General features: G+C 38.3%; 1 protein-coding gene across 2 annotated transcripts in view; it reads left to right on the forward strand.

Moving 5' to 3' along the window:
- FSHR (follicle stimulating hormone receptor) overlaps positions 1-15,284 on the forward strand; it is a 59,792-nt gene extending 44,508 nt beyond the window's left edge. For both annotated transcript variants that reach the window (XM_072409726.1, XM_072409725.1), the window contains exons 5-10: positions 2,201-2,272; positions 4,050-4,127; positions 5,063-5,131; positions 5,210-5,284; positions 9,108-9,296; positions 11,499-15,284. In XM_072409726.1, the coding sequence (XP_072265827.1) occupies positions 2,201-2,272; positions 4,050-4,127; positions 5,063-5,131; positions 5,210-5,284; positions 9,108-9,296; positions 11,499-12,705 (1,690 nt within the window). In that variant the 3' untranslated portion in view covers positions 12,706-15,284. The remainder of the gene's footprint in view (positions 1-2,200; positions 2,273-4,049; positions 4,128-5,062; positions 5,132-5,209; positions 5,285-9,107; positions 9,297-11,498) is intronic.
- Positions 15,285-19,176: the final 3,892 nt, after the last annotated feature.

The following is a 19,176-nucleotide window of genomic DNA, read 5'->3' on the forward strand; positions in this document are numbered from 1 at the left end:
TTTTGGTTGCTGTGGATATTTATTACACAAAGATAAACATCAGCACAGGTGGAAGTAAATCCTAACACTTATAAAAATAACATTAGTTGACCTTGATAGACGAGGTTTTTGTCAACCTGTTATCTTTGTAACTGCAGCAACTTGCAACAGTTTCATTATGAGCAGGTGGTGAACAATAGGAACATTGTAAGGTACCCGTGACAGCCCAGGATCTCATTATATTCCTTGTTTTCTAGGAATTGTGTAGTACTGAGCATTAATCTTCCCACTCGTAAATTATTACTATCACAATTATTATCCAGTATTTATTTAGCGCCAACATATTACGCAGCACTTTACACAGTCCATAGTTATATCACTAACTGTCCCTCAAAGGGGTTCACAATTTAATGTCCCTACCATAGTCATATGTCATTAACACAGTCCCAGGTCAATTTGGGGGAAGCCATATACCCTAACAGCATGTTTTTTGGAATTGTGGGAGGAAACCCATGCAAACGCGGGGAGAACCTGCAAACTCCATGCAGATAGTGTCCTGGTCAAGATTTGAACCTGGGACCTAGCACTGCAAAGGCCAGAGTGCTAAACTCTGAGCCACCATGTTGCTAAAGGTATATAACCATATATTCACTCTCTCCAGAACAACGCCCTGTGCTAAAGATATGTTAATATGCATTTGTGATCCATCAGCGGACACTTTACTTGGCTGGTGGCTTGTCATCCCACCCTTCACCGACAATTAGGAACTAGCCAGTTTGGTTCCTAATCACGTAACCACTATTTCAACTATGCTGTTCAGCCTGCAGATGGCACTGCAGAGCCTACTGTATCTATTTAACTCAGCAATTGATAGACACAATTACAATGTTCAAAAAGTGAAGCTTAAATATTAGCCAATTAAGCAAAAATATTGTTATTGTGCCACATATATTAGCCTATTTAAAAAATAGAATTTATTAAAGCCATTTCCCTTAAAATGGCTTTTTTATGGTCTATTTTCACATTTTTTTGCAGAAAGGTATGTATTTCTACATTGGTAACATGCTTCTCTTGTTGTCCCTATGTCTTCCTTTGCACTCTCTATGATATTAACTAAAGGAATAATCCATCAGGAAGGTGGGGACTGCCCTTTGAAACAAACAGGTGCAGACCTGGAACTAAAACAACTTGGCAGATTAAAGAGAAATGTGGGGGATGTAAAGAAACTGGTCGATTGCCTACTTCTGCTGCATTAACCAAAACCCGGTGCTGCTTCCAGTAACACATTTCGTGCCTGAAAGTGACAATGCACACTGTATTCTATCTATGGAGAAACAGCATCATTAGCATAGGCTGGTCATTGTTGATTTGAGATACAGAACACTTCATTCTCCTCATCCTCATAGGGTAAAGCAGTATTCTGTATTTCATAAAGGTAAGCTGGGCAGAGCTGATAACACTGTCTGAGATTACAATTCAGGAGAGGCAGAGCTCAAAGTAAGCTGGGGGCTTGATTTCTGGCAGGATTTCCAGGTATACTGTATACCAAATATAACTAAACACCTGCAATAGTTTAAGAGACTGAAAGGGGATAAATAGGAAAAGTTAAGAGGAGGTGAAAATACCCTTTTAATAGACTAACAGACATAATGGGTTATTCTATAGTAACCAAATTACATAGGTATTTAGGGTTTAATTACTCCCTGGCTAAGGTATTTAAAACACATGCTGACTAATTCTTTCTTAAGAACCGAAATACACAAGCCACAAGCCCTTTCAGCCTTTTCATCCTTAAATAATTAACACTGAGCCCACAGTTCCCAAATTAATGCACACATATTACCGCACTGAAAATTTGGAGTATAAAGTATATATTCTCATAATGTTGTCAAGAGGGGAATTATTTAGTCGATAGTATTGTGAATTTAACAGCTGTCCTATGGATACTGTAATTATAACACCTGGGGTATTTTCCAAAATTTAATACTCTTATTATAGCAGAGAATTCAGGGTATTTCATTATAACCTTCCCTGCACATATCTTCTATAATACAGCAAGATCAGCAACCCTCTAATACTTAATCACTAAGCCACCTATCAAGAAAATAGTGCTTGTGCAGTTTAATTGCATTTTAGCCAGGATACATACTTATTAAGTGATGAGCTGCATTTAGGAGGATTCATCTGAAACTTCATTTTCAATTTTATCTGTTCCTTTTAGGTTTATATACAACACCGGAATACATATTATCCCTGCGGTTTCCAGGATACAGTCTCTCGAAATAGTATTTCTGTAAGTTTTAAGCACTTATGCTAAATATTTAATCATGTCAGAAAATGGGAAAGAATGGCAGAGCATGTAGTTTAAGAAAAAGTAAAACTTCTGCCTCAGCTCTTTAATAATATAATGCAGACACTAAAACCAAACAGATGGATTTGAGGGTGGACAAACAGACAGGACAGAAATAAAGATAGATAAATGGATAGATAGATAGATAGATAGATAGATAGATAGATAGATAGATAGATAGATAGATCTAGATAGATAGATCTAGATAGATAGATAGATATTGATATACTGATAGGCAGATAACAGAAATAGGTAGGCCAATGGAGTGATGAATAAATAGATATTGACTGGTAGATTCATTATAATTAGATTTGGATCAAATGAGTCACAGGTATGAGTACAAGTAAGCTAATATATAGGCTTACTTCCCTAGCTGTAATCTCGAGTGTGGTTTGGGGTGAATTATCCATACCAAAAGCGGTAACCCCGAGCCACACTCAGGGTTGAATTGTCAGGGAGTTTAAACAGCTTACCTGGTAAGTGGTGCCCGCGGCATCTTCCAGCGATGACCAGGCGATGCCGGCCGGGCATCTGTGTAACTTGGCGTTGCCCGGCAGGCATCTGCATCCCCGAGGTGTGAACATTGGGAACGCGAGGCCAGGGGAAGCACATGCCAGCCGGGCATCAACGTGCGAACGTGTGGCCAGGGGGCGGGACCAGGTGGCAAATTTATATACTTTTTATTAAAAAAAAACTTTTAAAAAATACTTAATATTCATACCACCAGGGAGATTAGGTAGATAGATGATTGTTCATATCCTGGTAGACAGATAATGGGATGTATGGCAACAAATAAATAAGTAGTGGAGAAATGGATAGATGGATAGATGTGATAGATAAATGTAGTAGATGGTTAGCAAAATCACTAGCCACAGATAAGTCAAAAAATACGAAAAACAAGTCACAGATACAAATAAGCAAATAGATCAAAGAGGAATTAAACTTGTTAGTGGGTGGTGAGCTTCTGCCATATTAGTGAGTATGCATTATTGCCAATTATAGTACCAACTTACTTGTGTGACGCCACCCACAGTGATTACAGGTCAAAGACATTGGTGTCATGGCAGACTTCTGAGTATATGGCAATCCTATTTGGCCATTGGATAGCACTGCCACAAACAGTCCTGAGTTTAATACTGCATGGCACATGCACTGTACAGTGTTCAACTAAAACAAAAAGCCACCAGGAGCCCGGGCTTTTTTTTTTTGACAAAGGTGCCTTTGCATGTGTCTTTTGACAATTAGATGTACAACCTGGTGACTTTTTTAGATTCACTTTAAATAGATAGATAAACCCAAGGGGCTACATAAGGGGATGGAGAAAGAGATAGGTGAGGGAAAATGTTCAGTATTATGAAGAGGCTGTTTGTTTGATTGGTGGAAGGCTATGGGAAATGCTTGGGCATAAAAAAAATAAATAAATAAAAGAAGCCAGTTGAAAGTTGGCTGCTTCTCCTGACCCTTTCTTTAAGTGCTTTCCTTATGAGCTGCAATCTTTGAATAGCATATTTACCATACCAAAAGTGACAAAAAAGGAGATCATTATTAGGGTCAAATATACTTTATAAGGTCTTTTATTTTTAGGTCCTGTGAATTAGGAATTATAAAAAAGAAACAGATTAAAAGAAAATTTTCTGTATGCTTGTGAATTTCTTTCTGTGTCTGCACTGTAAACAACCACTAGATTTTTACTATAATAATATTTGCAATATTTTCCCAGGGATATTCAAGACAATATCAATATAAAGAAGATTTCTAAAAATTCATTTTCTGGAATGAGTAATGAATGTGTCCGATTGTAAGTTTAATATAGCTTTTTATTAATATTACGATTTTTTATTTCCCTTCAATACAAAAAACTGCAATACTCAACCTTTTATTGGCACTGTCCTCCAGCCAACTTCTTTCAGACCCCTTCCTTTGAGCTTATGTTGCCAGCCCCAAATCCCCCCCCCCCCCCAGGGGCATGTTATCACACTGGGCCTGCAGACAAAGAGGCACCAAATCATTTTGTGGTTCAAATTTCTGCAGCATTTAGCTACCCATCGCAAGAAGATATGGATGAAGTGCCAGTATTGAAGAGATTTTCACCAGAACAGTCTAGGGGCACAGGAATGTAATGCTTGGTGGGTGGGGGTCGCCATCTGGTCGTCCGTGAGAAACTTATGGTGGTCCGTGGCTCTGGCCGGCAGACTTCTGGTTGGGGGGGGCGCACCAGCCAGAGCTGAGGACCATTTCCCCATATGAATTGCAGTCTCAGGGCGGTGGGTGGGTTGTGTCTCTGTGGCGCAAACCTGTGATGGGAGAGTGGGTGGTATCTGGCATCATGTCGACACTATGAGGGGAAGTTTCTTCCCCTTTGAGAGACACCCGGCTTCCTGCACATGCGTGGCCTGAAGCTAATAAATTTAATGGTCCATGGGTACAAAAAGGTTGGAGACCACTGGTTTAGTCCATAGTGGAAAATATATTAAACAGAAAGGAGAGAACAGCAGGGGATTTAATATGGTTCAAATGTTTCTATGTGTTTGTACAAGGTATATACAATGGTAGAACACAGATGAATTACTTATATCTAGACCATGTGCATAACCAATAGATGGTAAAAAAAAAGTTGGTAAAAAGATACATTTGTCTTTTAAGATAATTACAAATATATTATTTGAGTTCATATGTTCTTTACTAGCAGCATCATTCTTTCAAATGCATATTGTTTCCTTTTATTTTTCTCAGATGGCTTGTACAGAACGATATAGAGGAAATAGAGAACCATGCTTTTAATGGGACAAATTTACATGAATTGTGAGTTTATGAAACCTTATTATCTGCTATGTGCTTTCATCATATAATAATATTAATTTCTTGAATTTTTTCTAATAGAGTCCTCAGCGGTAATCAGAAACTAAAAACATTGCCCGACCTCGTTTTTCATGGAGCCAGTGGACCTGAAGTGCTGTAAGTTATAACTTTCCTTGATGAGGTTTAAATTAAACTTGTGAAATCTTTTGTTTTGTCTGCAGCTAAGATCTATGAGAAAGAACAAATCAATACCTGAGTTACAGAAGTTTAGTTTGCAATTGTAAGACACTCATTTACTAACATAATTCATTTCGGATTACTGAATTGCATCTGGAGGATGGCAACCTATAGACAAACAGCATTTGTTTGGACAAACTCTGTAAATGGGGGTTTAAAGGTTCAAGTCACACAAAATTGTTATTGAATGTGTTGTTCGTAGATGCTGGAGACAAGGAAACTGTAATGGTTTTATTTTCTAAGCTGTACTTTTTTAAACGGTTGCCCTTTTTTAACTGTATATAGAACCTTTGTTATACATATGTTATATGTTATATGTTATTCATTCCCGTAGGAGAGACTGATTTTCTGTAGGTTTTCTCCTCGGATGGGGTACAAACACAAACACATTGGCTCAGTCCAATCCTTTAGATCAGCATCCCCCTACTTCCTTCTAGCACAGTGTTTCTCAACCAGGGTTTTGTGGAATCCTGGGGATCCTCCAGAGGTTGCTGGGATTTCCTCGAGCAATGAGCAGTTTGTGACTCCCAGGTTTACCTGACACAAATTATTTTTTGGGCGATCTATAGGGTTGACATTCTTCCCTTTTGCCAGCATTATAAGACTCATTATTCCCATTTGACCACCACACTAATGTACTGTAAGCTGTGGATATAGCAATTATAGAAGGGGTTCCCTGATGATCTGAAAATTGTTAAAAAAAAAGGTGTGTTAAAAAGGTTGAGAAACACTGGTCTAAGAGTTTTATTGAGCAGTTCAAAGAGTTAGGGTGCAGGTTGTCAGTGGATGATGTCCTTATGGAGGACTAAGGAGGATACACACCACATGTCTATCTTCTCCAGCCTTGGAGAGCTTTAACATATCAGGCCCAATAATCCACCATGCACTGGTGGCAAATGATTTATTGCCATTGAAACACATAGATGTGGAAGATTCCACCAGAGAATGTTTAGGTGAAAGTCAGATTCACAGGTTCAAAAATAGACCCCTTAAACTTAGTCAAGTAACATTCAATGGTTAGATATAGGCATAGCTTGAAACCCAAGATGAATGTTTTAAATAATTTAAAACTGCACATTATCTACCGTTTTACCATTTTGTTAATATTATCACCACAAATTTTTTTCAACCTTTTTAGCTGAATAAAAGAAAATCACAAACCTTTTGTATTTCGTCTAGTTGTGGAGAGTTTCTAACACATATGGTTTGCCTTTGAACTGTGCAAAGTGTTTAATAGCAAAACAGGAGAAAAATGAAGCAGAACTATGGTTTGAAAAAAATAGAATGGTTCAGTAATTTCCATGGGAACATGTTGAAATTGCTTTATTCAGAACAAATGTTACTTCTGTGGGCTCCTATGGGTTTTATTTACTCCAGGAGATTTTATTATATTTTTTTATTAAAACAATTTGCTTTATATTTGAATTTGCTTCAGCGTGCTAGATAATATATTCCACCTTTTAGAAGCACTTCATTAAAGTTGATAAAAGACACACAAAATGTACAATTAAGTCAAGGAGGGACTCTTTAGTCTATCTACTCCCTAGACCGGAGAAAACTTAAGTGAGATGGAGAAAAAAAAACTAATTTATGTATTCCCTCTATAGCTTCTTTTTATTATATTATAAAGAAACTCATAATGACACATTTCACTAGGAGTAAAAATATCACCTCTTGATTGTCAATTTAAAGAACTCCTTAAACTCTAATTGAAGTATCATCTTTTTATCCCTTTATAGTCCTATACCCCCGCATAATATAATTTGTAACTCATTTTTCAATGGCAGTACCCCTAAAGGATGTGATGATTGCCTAATAAGGCTCAAGCACGAAATCTTTTAGGGAGGGTTGCATATCTTAATGGACCAGGTTTTTTTTCCAAAGGGCTCCAACAGATCAAAAAGGCCACTCCCTGCTCTCGTCCTTGTGCTAAGCTGATATACTTAATATTAAAAACATTACATAAATCTGTGGGATTTTAAAGGTACAATATAAAAGTAATATCATCCACTTTAATAGGACATAATTAAAACAGTAAAACACATAGTATATAGTATATAGATCATGCAATATTAAACAATCCTTTGACCAATATTGTACATGAAATGCCTGTGTTCCTCAACGTATTTCGCTAATATAGCTTCTTCAGGGGAAACAGCAATGGTAGCATAGCATGATCTAATTATATTTTAATTATAATTAAAAGTGACTGATTTGATGTTTACATTGCACCTTAAAAGTTCCACAGATTTAGATTTTGCATGATTACGAGATGTGGTACCATATGCAGACCTAAAATCTTTGCTGAAATAACTAATAATAACAAGTAATCACTGGATCCTTTAGGACAAATTTCCTTACACAAACTTTATTACAGAGGAAGTCAGACTCGATCTAAATGATAATTACTAGGTGCTCTTCTTCTAATGCTGTTTATTAAACTAACCTTTTTGGACACCTGGCAATAAAGTGTATCGACAAGGATACTATCTGCATTGAGTTTGCAGGTTTTCCCCGTGTTTGGGTGGGTTTCCTCTGGGTACTCCGGTTTCCTCCCACATTCCAAAAATTTGCAGTTAGAATAATTGGCTTCCCCCCCAAATTGACCGTAGACTGTATTAAACACATATGACTATGGTAGGGACATTGGATTGTGAGCTCCTTTGAGGGATAGCTAGTGACATGACTATGGACGTTGTACAGCTCTGCATAATATATCGGTGCTATATAAATACCATGTAATAATAATAATAATAAAATGAAAAAGAAAAATGGAGCTAAGATAATAAAACTGATACCTATCAAATGCATATCTGTTTTTCACATGGACAAGCTTTCAGTTCCAATATAGAAACATAGACAATGAAGATCTTAGTGCCATCTTACAACTGTAGTGAGTAGAAAGATGAATATCTTTTATATCAATGGTCAGTGGAAGGAAAAATACTCTGTTTACTGGAGTTAAGTTGGGAGTAGAAATTGAGGGAAGAAAATACCATCGGGGATAATTAGGAATATAAGAATAGTTCCTATATTTTCAATCAGTGTGGGTAGAATACCACTATATTGGTGGTAAGGGGTAGAAATAAATGTGTTTTATATCGGTGATCAGTGAAAGGAAGAAAATTCCTAATATTGGACTTCAATGGGGGGTAGAATACCCCTTTATAATGGTGGTCAGTGAGGGAAAAAAACACCATCTTATATTGGTGGTCAGTGGGGAGTTTACATGACAATAGTCCTTATATTTTTGATCAGTGAACGATAGAATAGCACTTATATTTGCAGTCAGTAGGGGTAGAATATTCCTTATGTTGGTAGTAAAAGAAAGGAATAATACTCTCCATATCAGTGTAGGAAAGAATATTCCATTATCTGTAGAGTGGGGGGCAGAACACATTCTACGTTGATCAATCAGGTCAAATAAAACAAAATACTCCTTATATTGGAGATCATTATTTACATTGTTGGTAAGTGCAGGGTAAGTAAACCCATATAAAGTAGATATTCATTGTTTTGGGGAAGATTCCTCTTATATTGGTCGTCAATGCTGTAAAGAGTTTCTTACTTCGTTCTTCTTCTAACCTATACATTATTCAAAATATTTTGATCTTTTAGGCCTTTTCAAACCAGTGAATGCACACATCCAAACATGCTTTGTATTTTTCTTTATATTCAGTATCTGGGAATCCGTGTGTGTTGTAAGCTTTGTCAATTTTTTTCTTGTTTTTTTTACAAACAGAGATATTTCAAAAACTCACATCAGCTCTTTGCCCAGCCACGGCCTAGAACGTATAAAGAAACTTATTGCTAATCATGCTTATAATATGAAGAAACTCCCTCCGTTGGAAAAACTGTCTGATCTTATTGAAGCCAATCTTACCTATCCTAGCCACTGCTGTGCTTTTGAAAACTGGAAGAAACAGAAAAGGTATGTGCTTAATTAGCTTTAACCAAAGTAAATGTATCTATAACCAAACATTTTTTAAAAATGTTGGATAGAATAGAACATCAGCATCACCGTCAAGTTTTACTGCTGCTTGAAGCTCTGTTGGAGAGATTCTTTCTTTTATGTCTGGTAAAATAGTTGCCTTGCTAGGACAAGAAGTGAAGATAATTCTGCAACAGGAAAGCTACATACACATGTGCAATTATTGTCGTTGGAAAGGATCTTTCACGATCCTTTCCAACGACTAAGGACTGCATGCATGAACGAGTGCTGTACATACTCTATGCTCTATGAAGAGGGAAGGGGGAGAATGACAGAGCCGCACCCCATTGCGCGCTCCCCCCCTTCCTTTGCATTAGGTTTGTTCGTCATTCATTGTCCGTGGGTCCACCAGGACGACAAGCGCTGTACACGTGCCAGATTCTTGTCCGATATCGGCCCTGAGACGAATATTGGGCGAGAACCATTGGACATGTGTAGCCAGCTTAACAAAGACAGATACAGACAAGATAATTAGGGGAATGCAAAAACCTCTATTAGCAGATTGCAGATTTACCCAATTTGCAGTCTAGTGAATGTTAGCTCTTCTGGGCAGGGTTCTCTCCTTCTTTGTCATTGTCTGTATTCCTCTGTCATTTGCAACCCCTATTTATTTCACAGCACTGCATAATATGTTGGCGCTATATAAATCCTGTTTAATACAAATAACAATTATAATGTTATCAAAAGAACAGAAAGTGAAGGAAAATGCTTCTATTGGAACCCTGGACAGTGGTAAAACCTTGCATAGGTTCCAACCTTTCTGTCCCAAGTTTAACCATTCTGTCCAAAGTTGATTTACTTTATGCACTAGGAATACTTAAAACTGTAAATATAAACCAGCAAAATCAGCCAGTCGACAATTTAAGGTTTCTGGATTTTCCATCAGATTTTGTCTTAGTGGCAACAGACAGCAGAACAATTAGAAAGAATAAATCTACCAAGCAAAGACAGGGTACATTAAAAACTTGACAGGTGTAAAAAAACGTAAAATATTTAAAAAAAAAGCATACACTATAAAATACTATAGTATTAGTAAAATATACTATAACATTGATCTATAGCTCAATTATGTACAGTTTCCTTTTAAACTGAAATAAATATGTATATTTCATGTAAAATTGTTTTTGAAAAGAATACAAGATTGTCTGTGATTGGCCAGAGTGGGTATGAGGTTAAACAGCTGCAATTTTCATATTTGGCGCTGCTGGTTCTAGAGCAGCATCTATACTGTATGGGGAATGTAAACTGCATTTCAAAGTAAAGAGCAGCAACATGTATGTACATAACATATATATATATATATATATATTGTATTTATATTTTATACATTTTTATTTACACATATATATATATATATATTATGCATATTCTTTATAAAAATAGAGAACAGTGAAAAACAAAATATATATTGTAATGTTTTTTGTTCATTAAAAAGAAAAGTACATTGACACTGGAAGACTGTAACATCTCCTCACCTACTGGTACATACTGCATACAATACCAGCCTGGAGCTACTTGTTCTCAAAGATTCAAATTCTACCTTATATCTCCTATGTCATTAACCTAATAATGTGACATACAGCATTCCAATGCAGTATTGATTGTGAACATATGGTCCCAGGAAAGGCAGGAAAAGGCAATTAAAATAAATTGTCTGTGAAATAGGAATGGCGTTCATCTGAGGTCTCAAGGATTATGTCATCAGAACTTTCATGTCATTTTTAGTGTCTTTACCCAGCATGCCAAGTACATAAAGTACAAAATGTGCTATTCAGCCTACATTAGGGGGGCAGAGACTATGTACCAATATATAGTTTTTACCAGATACTTTCCTTTAAAGGTTATGTGCAGAAAGGTATTGGCAAACTTCAGAATATTCCCAATCACTCACCTACACCTATCTATTCTATCCTGTTACACTCCCTCTTTAGCTGAAATATTGGTTTCCAAGACATTTGGAGATGTTAAATCTATCTAGTGGGTAAAAGGACACCAATACAAAAACTGATAGGGACCCTATTCCTGTCCACCCGATCCAAAACTAAGTCCAAATAGAAAAAAAAAAATATACTCATACTTTAGGGAATGAGAATCATCATGTTGTGTTTTATTTATTTGTTGTACACTTTGTTCTTTCCATAGCACCGATTTACATCCTTTCTGCAACAAAAGCAGTTTCTTTCTGAAAGGAAATTCAAATTCTTTTAACAAAAGATCAGCGCAGATGGATTACCAGATGAGCAGCGACCTGAGCTTTGAGCACGATGACTTTGACTACTATTTTTGTTTTGATGTGCAGAATGTCATGTGTTTCCCAAAACCGGATGAGTTTAACCCATGCGAAGACATCATGGGCTATGACTTCCTACGAATCTTGATGTGGTGTATCAGCATTTTGGCCATAGGTGGGAATGCAATAGTGCTCATAATATTAATAACCAGCAAGTCCAAGTTCAATGTTCCCAAGTTTTTAATGTGCAATTTGGCTTTTGCAGACTTTTGCATGGGCATCTACCTTCTGTTGATTGCGTCCGTTGACATCAAAACTAAAAGCCAATATTATAACTATGCCATTGAGTGGCAGACAGGGGCTGGTTGTCATGCAGCAGGGTTTTTTACTGTCTTTGCCAGTGAACTCTCAGTCTACACGCTGACTGCTATTACCCTGGAGAGGTGGCATACTATTACCTATGCGATGCAGCTCCAACGTAAAGTCAGGTTACGGCATGCTTTCATCATCATGATTTCCGGTTGGACCTTTGCATTTGTGGTGGCTCTTTTGCCCATTATTGGTATAAGCAGCTACATGAAAGTTAGTATTTGTTTACCAATGGACATTGAATCTCTACCTTCACAGGCCTATATAATATTTCTCCTAGTGTTAAATGTTTTGGCATTCATAGCTATCTGTATTTGCTATGCACATATATATATCACTGTACGTAATCCTGATATTGTCTCCTCCCACAGCGATACCAAAACAGCCGTACGGATGGCAGTTCTAATTTTCACCAATTTTCTGTGTACTGCACCCATTTCATTCTTTGCCATCTCTGCATCCCTGAAGGTTCCCTTAATAACAGTGTCCAATTCCAAGATCCTATTAGTCCTGTTTTATCCAATTAACTCATGTGCCAATCCATTTCTATACGCCTTTTTCACTAAGGCTTTTCGAAAAGACTTTTACATTTTGATGAGCAAACTTGGCTGCTGCAAGTCACAAGCACTGAGCATGAGGACAGAAACCTCTTCGTCAATTCTCAGTTCGCGGAATGGTCACTACACTCCCGGACAAAAAAACAGTTCTGCCTCAGTGTACACATTAGTCACACTAAACCACCAAAACTGAAAGAGAAAAAGTATTATTTTTTAATACATTTAAGGAAATGGACAAAAGGGTATGGCAACCAGAGATCAGCAATCAAAATTTGGTTGGAAGCTATTTAGCATTGTCCATCCTTGTTCAAGAATACCTTAAATTTTAGTATAAGGTCATTAAAAATTTCCACCTTGACACACAGCAGAATACTTGCTTTGGACTCTTTGTTCATGGATCCTTTCTGCAAAAAAAGTCTCAACCATGAAATGCAGCCATTGTTCCTATGTACTAGAGACTCCTTTTTATGATGTTCAGTAGCAGAGTATGAACTCTGAACACTATGCCATGCCACGAGTACAGACCAGCCAATGGAATCCTGCTGGAATGATGCAGGTGCATAGGCTGTGGATTTTAGGGCATGACCACTCAATGGAAATCCTAGAAGCCGAGCTGAAGGTGAGTATTTAGTGCTGTGGGTTGGAATAAGGTGATAATTCTAAGAACAAGTTGTTTTTTAAAAAATGCATTATATATTTTTTACAACATTTAAATTACTTGGTGTGGGTTGGGATTAAATTGAACTATTCTTTTTTTTTTTTTACTTCTGATTGTTCTAGCCATTTTATAATATATAATTTTACTAATGCTCTAGTGGTTTTGTAATTGTTAAATAAACAGAAGATATTAACCAAAATTAATGGTATCCTTAACCAAAAGTGGAAATATAGTGAGGGCAGCCTTGATGTGAAATTTAGCTGACATCATATATCACTCCCTGTCCCCAGCTGTCAAATGTACAGATGTTGGTTCTTTAGGAACCGGTGCTGCAGTGCGAGTGACCAAGTGGCTGGAAAAGTGCCAGCTCCTGGGATTGCGCTAACCTGTTCCAAACCTGCCTTTATTTTATATAATCTGGTGGGAGTTCCTCTATTATTATTCAGAGTCCTCAGACAACAAGGTATGTGTCCGTGGAAGCATGGGCAGTGGAATATTGTTCTGTACAACTCGATTGGAATAGTATGTATACTTTTTCACACGGGCTGACCCCATCATCCACCAAAGCATATTAATAGTGTTATAAGCTAATCTTCTTCTTTTAATGGGCCCGATTTAATCAAGCTCTCCAAGACTGGAGAGGATACATGTTCATTAGTAAAGCTGGGTGATCCAAAAAATCAGGAATGGATCTGGTCCAGGATTGAAAATATTTGTTACCAAATAGCAAATGACTAAGAAATCCATTCCAGGTTTGGTGTATCACAGGTCTACTGATGAAAATGTATCCTCTCCAGCCTTGAAGAGCCTTAATAAATTAAGCCCCATGTATTTATTTTATTTTTTTTTTTTTACCCAAATCAGATTTCCATTCAGTAATTTATTTCCTCCAGTTCCATATTGTTCATAGTTTTTTTAATCTTTTCTGTAGAAATTTCAGTTTTCACCTTACTCTTTAGGAATTTTTATTTGTTGCTGCTATGTTTTGTCTTGATACTAGTAGTGTTGTAGTTTAGGTTTGAAGGTTTAACCTTTTTATCTTCATCACTGTGCTTTATGTGACTGTTTTTTTTTTATTTCTGCAGTAAAAATTCAATTTGTTTATTACTGCTTTTACAGTAAATGTTTTAAGATATAAGCACAAGAACAAAAAAAGTTATATCTAGTTGTCACACAAGTCCTTGGCTGCATGAAATGGTGCCTGTATTGTTTTTCATATCCAAAGGATAAGAATTTTTTAGGCAAGTGCAGGAGATACCTGTTTATCTTGCCAGGAGTATAATGTCATTGTCATTTCTTGTTTGCTTAATTTAAATTACAAACATTCTTATCTTTTTTAGTAGACTACTAGTCTCTATATCTCAAATGTATTTAGGATGAAAACATGGGACAACATACTTAAAACCAGCCTACGGTGACAACTATGACTACCTACAAAAAGACAGTGGAGTGAGCGTAGCAACCTAGACTAATTTTAGTGTTATTCACCAGAATAAGTTGTGGATGTTCACTAGAAAAAGACAAAAAAGTAGCCCACTAATTGTCTCTTCAGTGATATTACGGTGTGTTATCTTAACTACATTTCTTTTGTAATTAACTATTCCAACTGAGCTGAAATAGTTACGAAAAGGTACAAAAAGGAGGACTTTGGATATTTGGCACCATGAGGATACACTGGTAAAATATACCATACAGTTAGGTCCAAACAAATTAGTGATTTGCCCCTGAAATGAACTGATTGTGTAAAAAAAAAAAAAAAAAAATCTTTTTTTTCAATCCACTGAATTAAAGCTTAAAGTCTGCAGTTCAACTGCACCTGAGTTGTTTCATTTAAAATTGATTGTGGTAATGTACAGAACCAAAATTAGAAAAAAAGTTGTCTGTCCAAACATTTATGGACCTAACTGTACGTGTATAGGAGATACATATTTGTAAAGTATATTGTCCTGTAGTAATCCAGATTTGCATTGTCTTATTTTATTGTACATAGAACTTTCAGATATATAGCAAGAAACTTTTTTTTAACATAATTAGATTTACTTTGTTTTGTACCTTTGCCCTAACAATATTTTTGTACAGTTGTGTTAAATAAATCTTATTCTTTTGTAAATGAATGCACTCTCTCTTTAATAATACCTAATACTGAGTGATATTTACAGCACTGTTGACAACCTAAAAAGAACCCTTTGACTAAGCCCATTTAGGCTGAGTTGGTGGGGCTGTCTGTCGAGGTTGGGAGCATTAAAGTTCTGTTTGGGCACATTGCTATCATCGTTGTAGCGTTTGGGTCCTTTTACATGTGCTAGGGATTGGGGACAAGTCACGTTTGGGACATTCCTGCACTCACATGTTGTAGCTAGTTGAAATAATCACACTTAGGCCAAGGCTTTGGGTGCTATGACAATTAGGGATCAGCATTAAAACTTCTCATTCTTCTCTCTTTGTTCCATTCTTTGTCTCTCTTCTTTCCACTTTTGCCCCCTTATCTCCATCTTTCTGTTCAATTATTCTCACTCCCTTTAGGCTGGATTTAAAAAAGCTCTTCAAGGCTGGAGAAGATACACCTGGGATCAATCTGGTCCAGTATTAGAAACATTTGCTAACAAATAGCAAATGACCTTTAGGAATTCCATTCCAAGTTTTTTGGATCACCCAGCTTTACTTATGAAAATGTATCTTCTCCAGACTTGGAGAGCTTTAATAAATGAGTTCCCTAATCTCTCTTACCTATCGTTATCTTTTCCCTGATTCACTCTTCCTCCGACCCCCTTTCCCCTCTCCTTATTTTTCTATATTCTTTCTCTCTCCCCTCTACCTCCTTCTCCCTCTAACCCCTCTTCCTAAATATGTCACACTCGGAAACAGGATCACTAGGGGGCGCTATGGCTTGCACGGAGGTGGTATGTCTAAGAGTCTAAAAAGTAACCAGGTTTTCTCTAGAGCCTCTGATGGTGAGGATGTTGCGCGGCTGGTTACTGCCAGGTAGCAGTCCTTGGGCAAACCAAGGTGGGCAAAGCACGGTACCAAATCACTAAGCAGAAGGATAGTCAAGGTAAACCGGGGTCAAGACAGGCAGCAAGCAAGAGAGGTCAGGTCCCACACCGGGGGTCAATATTCAGGGATCCAGGAGACAGACAGCAATGACACAAAGGCACAAGGGCACAGGAGACACTGGAAACAGCAGGAGGTACAGGTGATGAAGGGATATCCACAGGCAGACAGGAAAACAGGAACTGCACAGGGAAGTTGGCTGGGAACCAACAAACTGGACAATGAAAGGTTAACACAGGAGCTGGACACAGGAAACACTGGATTAAGCATCAGGTGGACAGGAACTTGATCACAGAACTAGTAAACTCAAGCAACTTAGTATAAACTTGTTGCACAAACATAAAATTACAATTTGTGAGCTATCTGGGCAAGGCTGATCAAGAGGCTATTTCCTGATTGGCCAGCGGATTGGACGTAGTTGATAAAACTTGGAAAGAGAGGCACGCCCAGCATCAGAACTGCAAGCATGCGCAGGAGAGTGATGCCTGTGCTTTAGTGAGGAACAGGTAAGTGTGACATTACCCCTCCTTTTACGGGGCCTCCTTACCCACCGGGGTCCAGGTTTAAGGGGAAAATGAAGATGAACCGTCTTAGCAAGACACATTTGTAGCTGGAACCCACGTTCTCTCTTCAGGACCAAAACCTTTCCAATCAATTAGGTTCATTAGCTTTTTACGAGAAAACTTGGAATCCAGAATTTGATGGACTTCATATTCCTGGGAAAGAATCGGCTGCAGGAGTAGCCAGTGGAGAGGGACGAGAAAAGCGGTTCAGGACCAATGGTTTAAGCAGAGACACATGGAAGGCATTGGGCAGCTTGAGATGTGAGGGTAGACGTAACTTGTAGCAAACTGAATTAACCTTGGCAGGTTATATTATATTAGGTTGTATTAACCTTGGAGCAAATTTTAGAGAAGGCACCTTGCAACGAATGCTCCAGACTTTATCTCCAGGTTGGAGTGGAGGCGCCTTACGGCGACGCTGATCAGCAAACTTCTTGTGCCTGAGAGCAGTGCGTTTCAGATGCTCACATGTAGAAGACTAGATGTGGTTAAAGTCTCTGCAGGGCACTGACTGCAGGTATTTCAGCAGAGCAGGGTATAGAAGATGGAAGGCGGGGATGTTTGCCATAGACAATGTAAAAAGGTGATTCTTTGGTGCTGGTGTTGACATAGTTGTTGTGGGCAAACTCCGTCCATGGTAGCAGTGCTACCCAGTCATCATGGTGGACAGAAACAAGGGCTCAGAGATATTGCTTCAGGGCTTGATTAACTCTTTCTGTCTGCCCATTAGTCTGCGGGTGATATGCTGAGGAGAAGTCCGCAGAGATGTCCAGGGATCTGCAAAAGCCTTTCCAAAAGCGAGAGGTAAATTGCACCCCATGGTCATAAACAATATGCATGGTTATACCAAGAAGCCTAAAAATTTCACAAATGAAGACTGGCACCAACGCAGCTGCTGATGGTAACGCTGGTAGGGGTACAAAATAGCCCATTTTGGAAAAGCAATCCACAACCACCCAAATAACCGTACAGCCATTGGAGGGTGGGAGATCCATATTAAAATCCATGGACAGGAGACACCAAGGCTCCTTAGGAATGGGCAGAGGAAGAAGCGGTCCTGCTGAGGCACAAGTAGACGACTTGGTTTGAGCACAAACAGCAAAGGCCTTGACACAGTCCATCACATCCTTTTGAACGTTGGGCCACCAGTAGAGAGAGAGAAGGGTGAAAGTTCTGTGAACATTCGGGTGGCCAGACAGTTTGGAGTCATATGCCCAACGTAATATTTTGGTGCGGAGTTGGGGAGGCACCAATGTTTTTCCCTGCGGGAATAGCAGATTTCTGAATAGAGGTCAAGGCAAGGATACAGGCTAGTGGGATAATAAACTCTGGTTTAGCAGTGGTTTCAGAACCCTGTGGATCAAAGGAGCACGAGAGAGCGTCAGCTTGGGAGTTAGCGGAACCAGGTTTAAAGGTAATTAATAAATCAAAACGGAAAAAGAACAACGAGCCTGCCAAGGGTTGAGGCGACAAGCCGACTGTAGGTATTGGAGGTTTTTGTGATCGCTCATAATAGTGACATTGGGAGGAGAGCCTTCCAAAAAATAGCGCCATTCTTCTAGAGCTAGTTTGATGGCCAGCAACTCCCTTTCTCCAATGGAGTAATTCTTCTCCGCTGGGGAGAATTTCTGTAAAAAGAACGTGCATGGACGTCGTGGCGGTCTGGAAAATTTCTATTGAGAAGGGCTTGGAAATATCTGGCTTAATTAGGGCTAGGCCAGATAGAAAGGCTTTCTTTAAGGAATGAAAGGCCTCAGAACACCAAGCATCAGAACTGCAAGCATGCGCAGGAGAGTGATGCCTGTGTATTAGTGAGGAACAGGTAAGTATGACAAAATATTTCCCTCTCTCTGCCCCCCTCTTTCTCTCTTCCTTCTTTTCTTTCTCTCGCTCTCTCTACTCTCCTCCCTCTCCTTCTGTTCTCTCTCCTCACTTTTATGTCTCTCTCCCCCCTGTTCCTAGGTTCCCCCTTCTTTTCTCTTCACCCCTCTCTCTACTCATCCTCTCACTCTTGCTATACCTCTCTCTTTTTGTCATCGCCCGCTCCCTTTTGTTCATGTTGAACAGCTACATAGTGCTACATATTGCTAGTGTTATATATTGTGCTTTTGGAGGAGGAGCATCCAGATCAATAGTATACTGAGCGACATTTAGTCAATACAGGTGTCTGAAGGTGGTACATACATAACTCTACTATAATAAATCTAATAAGTAGATCAAGGACTATATAAAAAAAAAATGGGAATTTTTCATAAAATCCCATTTTATTCTCCACCTCCTTCCTGTCCGTATGCACTCACTCCAGTGTCATTGGAACAAGATAGCTCTGGATTGGCATCCTCATAGTACTGACACTTGGCCAAGCCTGCAAAATATCGGCAAGGCTGTTTTT

The sequence above is a fragment of the Pyxicephalus adspersus genome, chromosome 4, assembly GCF_032062135.1.
Source record: "Pyxicephalus adspersus chromosome 4, UCB_Pads_2.0, whole genome shotgun sequence".
In the NCBI taxonomy this organism is placed as follows: Eukaryota; Metazoa; Chordata; class Amphibia; order Anura; family Pyxicephalidae; genus Pyxicephalus; species Pyxicephalus adspersus.